Source organism: Mustela erminea, chromosome 19 (genome assembly GCF_009829155.1).
Source record: "Mustela erminea isolate mMusErm1 chromosome 19, mMusErm1.Pri, whole genome shotgun sequence".
NCBI classification, from domain to species: Eukaryota; Metazoa; Chordata; class Mammalia; order Carnivora; family Mustelidae; genus Mustela; species Mustela erminea.
The window spans coordinates 6181280-6190900 of record NC_045632.1 but is presented as its reverse complement, the minus strand read 5'-3'; the positions used below and the strand labels follow the sequence as shown (position 1 = coordinate 6190900).

The 9621-nt window shown below is 51.0% G+C and overlaps 1 protein-coding gene across 1 annotated transcript; it reads left to right on the top strand.

The window, feature by feature from the left end:
• On the top strand, window positions 1–9187 carry KLK15 (kallikrein related peptidase 15). The gene is given in 6 exon segments (XM_032326335.1): window positions 1–80; window positions 3856–3934; window positions 7003–7151; window positions 7466–7755; window positions 7859–8013; window positions 9035–9187. Coding segments are annotated over 5 exon segments (795 nt in total). The 5' UTR covers window positions 1–80; window positions 3856–3886.
• The last annotated feature ends 434 nt before the right edge of the window (window positions 9188–9621 follow it).

Here is a 9621-nt window from a genome sequence, read left to right as displayed (position 1 = left end):
CAGACGTCAGGACTCGGGCCGCCTGTGGAGGTGAAGGACAACTGGAAAGAGGCCCAGAAGGACATGGATCGATAGCCCAGGTCTGTCTAGGTCAAAGTGGGTGGGAGGAGGGGCGCTGACGTCACCGTGTCAGGGCGGGGCGGGGTGCCCTCCCCATGAGCCTGTGAGCCTGCGTTGAGCTAGGTCTGAGATCTGTCCGTGTCCCCATCTGTGTCATGGGGATGCTTACAACACCTGCCTGAGTGAAAGGAACACATGCGATCATGATGGAAAATGCTTAGCCTGACACCAGGGAAGTTCTCATGGTGATTACCCCAGGGGTTCACCTCATTCCCCTCTTCACCACCCAGATCCAACAGAGGGAGGTGGCTCCAGAATGCTGGATTCCTCTGCATCCTCTGCATGACCATTGCCTATGACACCCCTCTCTGAGCTTCAGTTTTCTCCACATTAAGAAGGAAGCCATGATAACCACCCCCACAGGGCTGTCAGGAGGATGAATGAGATAAGGTACACAGGAACTGCCTAACGGAAGCTGTAGCCCACTGAGTCCTAGAGATCGTCAGCAAGAATTTTTTTTGCCAGATGAAGGGACAAAGGAGTTCTAGAATAGCTTCTCAACTGGGAATCCAGAATGTCTAATGTCTGGGGGGATTCCAGAACATCTGAAGATCTAGGGTTCTAGAATATGTGGAGGTTCGTGGTTCTAGATTATTTTAACCTCAGGTTCTAAAGTGTTCGAGGTCCTAGACTTCTAGGTATCTTTAGTTCTAGATACTAGATTCTAGATTCTAGAATCTGGAGATGTAGTAGGCTAGAAATTTTGAGGGTCAATCATTCTAGAATAACTGAGACCCTAAGATTCTGGAATAACTGGGGGTCAGTGGTTCAGGAATATCCCAAAGACATCTGGTGGCTTAGATGCCATCATTCTCACATATTATCTGTAGGGAAATCAAGGGCCAAGGACCCGGAGGCATTGGCCACTGATCCCCTAAACAGTCAGCCCTGTTCATGCAGCCTCTTCCCATATAGGTAATGGCTTTCCAGACACTAAGAGGGACCATGTTTGTAGTAGGTCCCATCCTTCACTGGGTGATCTGTGGTCAGACCCTCCTGCTCTCCGTGCCTTCTCATTAGTTATACAAGCCAGCACAGACTCTAGAAAATTGCTAAGGGCCCTCCTATGGTCCTGAGACATTGGAAGACAACTTGGAATTCCCAAAGCTTTGAGTCATTTTAATAATGATCTCCAGAAAGCAGAATCCAGATTTCAAAATGCAGAATCTCTTGATCCAAATTAAAGGATCCAAATTAAAGACTCCAATCTACCAGTGTCTAAATTCATATTACAGAGAAGATTCTAGGAATCTCTGACTTGTGGAACTCGGGCCCATATCTCCCAGTTCAGCCCTTTAAATGAACAATGTAGATTTGAAACTCCATACTTTACATTCCAAAACTAATCCATGAAATCTTAAAGGTCTAGATCCAGACTCTAGAATCCAGGCCTTAAAACTCAAAATTTAAAATCTACCATTCATGCCCCAGGCTTCACACAACAGATGTGAGGGATCCTAGGACCTCAAGTCCTAGGTGCTAAACACCAAATTCCAGACTCCTAGTCTGGATTCTAGATTCAAAGGCCCTGGATCTAGAATCCAAGACTAAGACCTATCACTCAAAGACCAGACTGTAGGATCCAGATTCCAGACCCAAACTCCAGAATACAGACTCCAAAATCCATACTCTATACTTCAGATCATAAATGCCTGACTCTAGACCACCAAATTCGGAGTCCAGAGTTGGAGATCCACAACAAAACGTACAAAACCCAAGATCCAGAATACAATGCCCAGGATCTAGAGTTAGGAGCCAAAGGCACCCAGATCCAGAATCAGAGATCTGAATCCAAAACCCCAAATCAGGAAGTGGGGATCCAGATCCAAACTCCACTGTTCAAAATCAGAGATCCAAGGTTCAGAATCCCAGAATTGAGGGGTCCAGATCCAGGTCCAGAATCTGAGATTCAGAACCTTACCCCAGGCATAAGAAACATGGCGCTAGAATACAGTTTCTATACTCCAGACCTCAATTCCAGGTTCCAGGTTCCAGATTGCTGGTCCTATCTGTTGATTTCTTCTGATTTGGGGCTCTTGCCCTCCTGCCTCCTCTCCCTTTAGGAACTGTCCCTGGCAGGGAATTCTTCCTTATAGACTCAGACAAAAGCATCAACCTAATAAATGCTCATTAGGCCTTGTCCCCCACCCCACTAGCCACCTAGGTGTCCCCACCTGTAAACCTGACTCTCAGCCACCTTCCTCCCCACCCTACCCCCTAGAGACTCTAGGTGGGGCCAGAGGCTACAAATTCAGGTATTCAGGTGCCTGCTCCCCTTCTTCTGGCACCCAAACTGCCCCAGATGAAGCTGGAGGATCTTTGGGGTGAGATCTTTGAGACAAGAGCTAGGGATGGGGGGAATGGGAGATAGCCAGGAAGACACAGGTCTGCCCTGGTCTAGGGGAGACACTGGATGCCCTGGTCCCAGAAAGCAGACATACACTGCCCTGAGGGACTTGAATTTCAAGGGTACCTGTTTAGGTCCATGTGCCCTTTACTGAAGCCTCAAGTTGGACCTGAACAAAGAAAGGAGATGCAAGAAGGAGCTGCAGAGGGGCCAGGGAGGAGGGGGATAGAGTGAATCAGGAGGATGTCCCCCAAAGCTCTTGTATCAGAGCTAAGAAAAGGTCAGGAGTTATCAAGGGTTCAGGTCAGCTCAGCTCAATCTCCCCAGGTGCCAGGCCCCAGGCTGGGGACACAGAGATGACCTTATATGAGCATTCCTGGGGATTTGTGATGTGATAGAGGTACACCAGGGGCTGTAAGGCCCAGAAAAGACATCTGCTAGGTCTCAGGGCTTCCTGGAAGAGGTGGGAGCTGAGCCTTGGAGGGAAAATATGAAGTTGGAAGATAAGGGGAAGGCTTTAATTCATTCCCAAAGCTTGTTAGGGCCTCCCATGGACTGGACCCTTCACCAGGAATCCAGTGTTCAGTCAGGTCAGGCCTGCCTACAGCAAGTTCTCAGTCTGATGGAGGAGGCAGACACCACTCATTAGAGATGGTCAGAAAATCCCTCAAAGTCAAGTGGATCCTGAAAGGAATGGCATACCTGGGAGGAGGAGGCATGGAGGCATGACATCAAGGAAGGAAAATGGGAGAATCAGCTGCATCTAGAAGGGCAAGCTTATGAGAGACCCCCTCAGAGGGCCTGGTGGAAAGAGAGAAACCACTCATATCCTCGAAAGTAAGGCTGGGGAGCTAGGACTTTTTACTGGGTGTGCTGGCGATATCCTGAGGGCTATCAGCAGGAGTGCAACATGGTCAGCTCTGGGTCTAGAAAGACCCTGCAAGGCCATGTAGGTTGGGGAGTGTGAACTTGATTGGAGAGACAGACAGGAGGGGTGGGGGGCAATGGGCACCCAGGAGGCCAGGTAGGAGGCTGGGTTAGGGTCTGGGGGGAGAACGTGTTCTGAACCAGAGCCTTAAGCATGGAGAGAGATCCAGGAGCAAGTGGGATGGTGCTGGGGCCTGATAGGCTCTGGGGGCACCTGAGGGTCTGTTTTGGTGCCTGGAGGAACAACACAACCCTCAGAGATGGAGAACCGGGGTAGGCTGGGGTGGGTAGGAACCTGGGAAGGCCGGGGGCGGGGGGGAAGAGCAGTCTGGGGTGGGGGGGGGGCAAAGATGGTAGAAGAAGTTTATCAAGCAGCAGGTGGGATGAGTTTGTGTCTGGAGGGATCCAGGTGAGGGCCCAAGTGTCCAGCCTCAACCGGGTTTACTCTCTCCTCTCCGCAGACTTCAACAGAACCCTTGTCCCTGCTCCACAATGTGGCTTCTCCTCACCTTCTCCTTCCTGCTGATATCTGCAGATGAGGTGGGCCCAGGTCAGGTCTGGGTCTATGGGAATGTCGTCGCCCTCCCCAACATCAAGAACAAATCCAGGCCCTACAGTCTTCTACTTTCCCCCTCCCCCCCTCCCAGAGTCCTCACCCTACCTTAAGACTGTCAGAGGCCTGGGGCTGCCCTGGAGTCCCCATGTCAACTGGGGCCTCTTGCGCTTCTGACAACAAGAACAGTCCTTGGGGTGACACAGACCTGAGTTCGAGTTCTGGGGCTGCCCTTTCCTTGCTGTGTGACCTTGAGGAAATTACCTCTCTCTACCTAGAGTGCCTTCTCTAGAAGACAGCAGCTACCTATGACAGTAATGGTGAGGTTTCAGTAGCATAATGTAGATAAAGCTCACCATAAGCCAAAAAAAAAAAAAAAAAAAGCTCACCATAAGCCTTAAACAAGTGTTAAGAGGCCACGAACACAGACTTCTGGGCTGGAATTCCAACTCGCTGTGTTCTGGTGACTTAACATCTCTGTGATATGGAGATAACAGCAGACGCCCCCAGAGTTGTAAGGGTTAAATCTGGTCCTGTGGGTGAGGCATGAGAAGATACTTAGTCCAGGGTAGTGTCCTGTAAGTGGGCTGAGTGCTGGGTAGATGCCAGGCAGCCACGAGGATAATATGCCAGAGCTCCCCTAATTCTCAAAACATCTCTGTGGGGTGGTCTCTACTAGCCTCATTTGACAGGGAAAGGGGCTGAGGCTGGGGAGGGGTGACCACTATGTCAAGGTGACCCTGGGTGGCAGGAAAACTCCAACCCATGTTCAACTACCACCCATGGAGAATTTTACTGTAACCTGATGCCTTTACTCTGGAGAAGTGGAGGGTGGACTTTCACATGACCCTCGCCTCTGGGCGCCCCTTGAAGCTCCCCCCTGCTGCCAGCCTCCCCTCAGGCTTTCTCTGTGCTTTCTCCTCCCTGCCTCCTGCCTGCCTGCTGCACCCAGCTGGGGCCTGCACCCCCCTCCGGCTTGTACTGGCCAGGAGCAGCCTCGACACCCGGCGGTTCAGCCTGCACCCTCTGTCCTTCCTCACAGGACAACAATCCCGCCCTTCCCTTGTTAAGCCCCCTGTCCACCACATCCGCATTCCCCCAACCTTGCCAGGGCCCTTGGCCCAGTTCCTGACCCTGGCAGGCAGAGGATGGGTTTTTGGTCTGGCTCTGCAAATTCCTGCCCCAGGATGGGTGTCTGCGTGAACTTCAGAGGTCATATCCCCATTGCCCAGCAGCAGATCATAATCTTGTAACCTTGAAATATCCCTGTTTATGTCCTTGTGCATGGTGCAGTGGGGGGGGGGGGGTTCAAAGCTCTGTGTGTCCACACCCTACCCACATGTGTGAACCGGTTTCCCTATGTGAAACCCAGTGACCTTGAACACCAGTGACTGCGTGGGGGGCTCATCTGGAGATGGTAAAATATGTCCTGCCCTGTGTCTCCGGCTACGTCTTTGACCTTAGATATCTAGCCCTGTGTGCACTGTTTCCCTGGGGTCTGATCTAATGGGTCCACATCTGAGTATTGGCCCTCTGGATTCATGTCTCTTACTCTGAATCCCCACACTTGAAGAAGAATCACAATTTTGACCTGACTCTTCATCTGAGCCTGGTCATATGTCTGACTGACTTTGGCTAAATTTCTGTCCAGAGCCTAATTATCCACATGTACACCTACATAAGTAAATCTATGTCATTTATTTAAAATAACTAGTCTTTATTAAGCAACTATAATAAGCCAGACATCATAGACACACACATATTTAATCCTTACAATAATCCCATTTTACAGAGGAGGAAACATAGGCCCAGAGAGGTCAAATAATTTGCTCAGAGGCTCACAGATAACACGTATGGATCTAGGGCCTTTATTCTAACATTCCAGATTTAACCCCTATACGTAGACTCATGTCTGTGAACAAGTCTTTGAGGGTCTGAGTTCATATGTATGTCTCTCCCCATGTACCCTTATTAAGAAGCCCACCGTGTTGTCCAGTCCCTGTGCACTAGTGTGCAAGTCTGTGACTGGTATATTCAGATCCACACTGGAAACGGTAAATTTATTTTTTTAAAGATTTCATTTATTTATTTGTCAGAGAGAGAGAGAATGCCCAAGCCCAGGGGGAGCAGCAAGTAGAGGGAGAGGAAGAAGCAGGTTCCTCGCTGACCAATGAGCCCGATGCCGGGCTTGATCCCAGGACCCTGGGATCACAACCCACACTGAAGGCAGACGCTTAACCAATGAGCCACCCAGCCACCCCTAGAGACTGTAAATTTAGGTGTGAACTTCTACGTGCAAATCAGGGTCTGTGGTGTGTGGGTGTGTGTGCCCACACACGCACAGGCACACACGCCACTGCTGTAGCTGTTCATATTCAGCTATGTCTATTAATATGCTGTGATTCTTAAAACTTCAACCCATGTATATGCAAGTGAATTTAAGCTTAAAGTGCTCTCTTCCTCAGTTCCTAAGTTCGGGAGACTGGTTGTTCCCAAGTTTGCCCATGACCTTGTGTGGCCATATCTGCATTTGGCTGAGATGTTCAGACTCTGAAGCCAAGACTGCATGTCATACGTATTGAGTGGCCACATCCATTTGATGTCTGTGACAGCTTGGCGACCTTGAGTGGCTGGTTCCAAGTGGTCATCTTTTGGAACCTGTATCCAATGTTGCTGTCTCTACTAATCTCAGAGGACTTCTTGACTTCTAGTCCTTTCCCACCTCCCTGCTCTCCCAGAATCCTGTAGTAAACAGGTGAGGGCCAAGGGCAGGGGGACAGTTCTGGAGAAAACAAGCAGCAGTGGTAAAAGCCAGAGAGAAGGCAGTGCTGAAAATTCAAGGACAGGGACACCTTAAGAGATTGGGGGAGAGCACAAATGAAAAATGCATGGTATGGATAGGGTCCAGGCAAGGTGCAGGACCCAAGGAAAAGGACTCTGTCCTCAGGGACCCTCCTCTGCTCCCCTCCCAGATAGGGTCCAAGCAAGGTGTAGGACCCAAGGAAAAGGACTCTGTCCTCAGGGACCCTCCTCTGCCCCCCTCCCAGCAGCCCAGGATGACACTGACTAGATACTGGGAAGTGAGGAGTGTGAGCCCCACTCCCAGCCATGCCAAGTGGCCCTATCTGAGCGTGGGCATTTCAGCTGTGGCGCTTCCCTCATTTCTGCACTCTGGGTGTGGTCTACAAACCACTACCAAACCTGGTACGAAGGCAGGGCTCCAAGTCCTGAGGGGCATGCAGCAAGGGTCTAGGGATCTGAGCATCTTGGATTCTGCGGAGGAAGGAGCTGGAACCTGGGGGTTGAGTTCCAGGGCGGGAGCAGGGGAGGGGTGGGGGTGCATCTCCTTGGTCTCTGAGTGGCAGGGCCTAAAACTATTGGCTGCAGTGCCTTGGACAGTGTATGGCGTCTCCAGATTCTCAGAAGGTGGGGGGACCCCAGCTCGCTCGCTCTTTGATCTTTCTGTGCACTCCTCACTCCTCTTGCAGGTAATCACCTGCCCTCACCCGCCCTCACAGCCTCATGAGAGTGCACCTGGGCAAACACAATCTGCGCAAGCGCGGTGGTCCCAAGCGGCTGTGCACTGTGGCCTGAGTCATCCCACACCCACACTACGAAGCCCGCAGCCATCGCTGTGACATGTTGCTGTTGCTATGTCTGACACGGCCCGCGTCCCTCTCCCTGCACGTATGCCCCGTGGCGCTCGCTGCCACACGTTGCCCCCAACGGGGTGAGGCCTGCCTGGTGTCCGGCAAGGGCCTGGTGTCTAATGACAAGCCTGGGACCAAAGGGAGCACAGAGTCACAAGGTGAGTGAAAGGATGGCGCTGGGTGTCAGGCCTCTAGGGATCCTATTCTCCAGGGCTCTTGGGTGAAGGAGACTAGGGCCTGAAAATACGGATTCACTCCAAGTCCACTGTCTCCCCCGTGAGGGATACCCAGATACCCTGCATTGTGCCAACATCAGTGTTTCCCCAGCCACATCTTGTAACAAGGACTACCCAGGGTGCCTGATGGCCTCTATGGTGTGTGTGGGGGGAGTAGGCGGAGGCCCGGCCTCCTGTGAGGTCAGAGCCATGGGGTAGAGGGACAGGTTTGGGAGTAGGGATGGGGTCAGGTTGTGCTTGCTTTGGGCCAGAGAAGATGCCAGGGAGAGGTTTGGGGATGGAGAAGGAAGAGCAGTTAGAATGGGGGTGAGGTTGGAGATGGATTAGGTTGTGTTTGGGGTGGATGATGTGGTGATTGGTTTGGAGTAGCCTGGGTTTGAGTTAAGAATAGGAATGGGTTTGGGACACCTGGGTGGCTCAGCCGGTTAAGCGTGGCTCAGGTCATGATCTCAGGGTCCTGGGATCGAGCCCTGCATCCAGCTCCCTTTTCAGCGGGAAGTCTGCTTCTCCTCCCTCTGCCCCTCTGCTCATGCTCTCTCTGTCTAAAAAATAAATAAAATCTTTAAAAAAGGAATATGAATGGGCTTGATTTGATTTTTTTTTTCAGAAATATTTATTTATTTTAGGGAGTGAGAGAGAGCACAAGGTGAGGAGGGACCAGAGGGAGAATCTCAAGCAGACTCCCTACTGAGCATGGAGACTGCAGCCTGGAGCCCTGTGGTGGGCTCCATCTCAGGACCCTGAGCTGAAAGCAAGAGTAAGATGCTTAACCGACCAAGCCACCCCAGTGCCCCTGGTTTGATTTAGATGGAAAATATTTAGGGTTGAACTGGAGGATAGGGAAAACTTTGTCTAGGGTGTGAAAGACATGATGATGACTAGGATTGGTTGTGTTGGCAAAGAGGATGGGCGTAGGTCTGGTTTGATTCTGAATGGGGAAGATGTAGGGGTTTAATTGGGTTGGGTGGGGTTACATGAAAAGGATAGAACATGGGTTGGCTGAGTTGTATTGACTTGTGTTAGGCTGCAGTTGGGTTGGACTGGTTTGGGCTAAATTGGGTTATATTGAGTTGAGGTGGGGTGGGATTGCATGGGGTGGGGTTGGATTAGATTTTGATTGAGATTGTGAAGGGTGATTGGGATAGGAATGGGGGCCCTGGATCCAGAAGTTTCCCATTCACACTTTCCCTTTTCCCCACAGGGTGACTCTGGGGGACCCCTGGTCTGTGGCAGAGTCTTGCAGGGCATTGTGTCCTGGGGTGATGTCCCCTGTGACACTACTACCAAGCCTGGTGTCTATTCCAAAGTCTGTAGCTACTTGGAGTGGATTAAGGAAAACATGAAGAGGAACTGACAGTTTTGGTCTCCTATCTTGTGTCTCTGAGAAGAAGCTCCCAGAGCTGACCAGCAGCCCCATCCTGACTGGGGAGAGAACTGAGCCAACCCTCAAGACCTCATTTGTCCAAGGGACAGATGTTATCCAAGGACTTGTCCCTTGCCAGGGCCGGTGCTCAAGTTCACCCATTTTTTTTTTTAAGATTTTATTTATTTATTTGACAGAGAGAGATCACAAGTAGGCAGAGAGGCAGGCAGAGAGAGAAAGAGGAGGAAGCAGGCTCCCTGCTGAGCAGAGAGCCCGATGCGGGACTCGATCCCAGGACCCTGAGATCATGACCCGAGCCGAAGGCAGTGGCTTAACCCACTGAGCCACCCAGGCGTCCAAGTTCACCCATTTTAAACACTGAAATAACAAGAGTGCTGATGCAAGTTTCTCTATAGGAGTTTCTG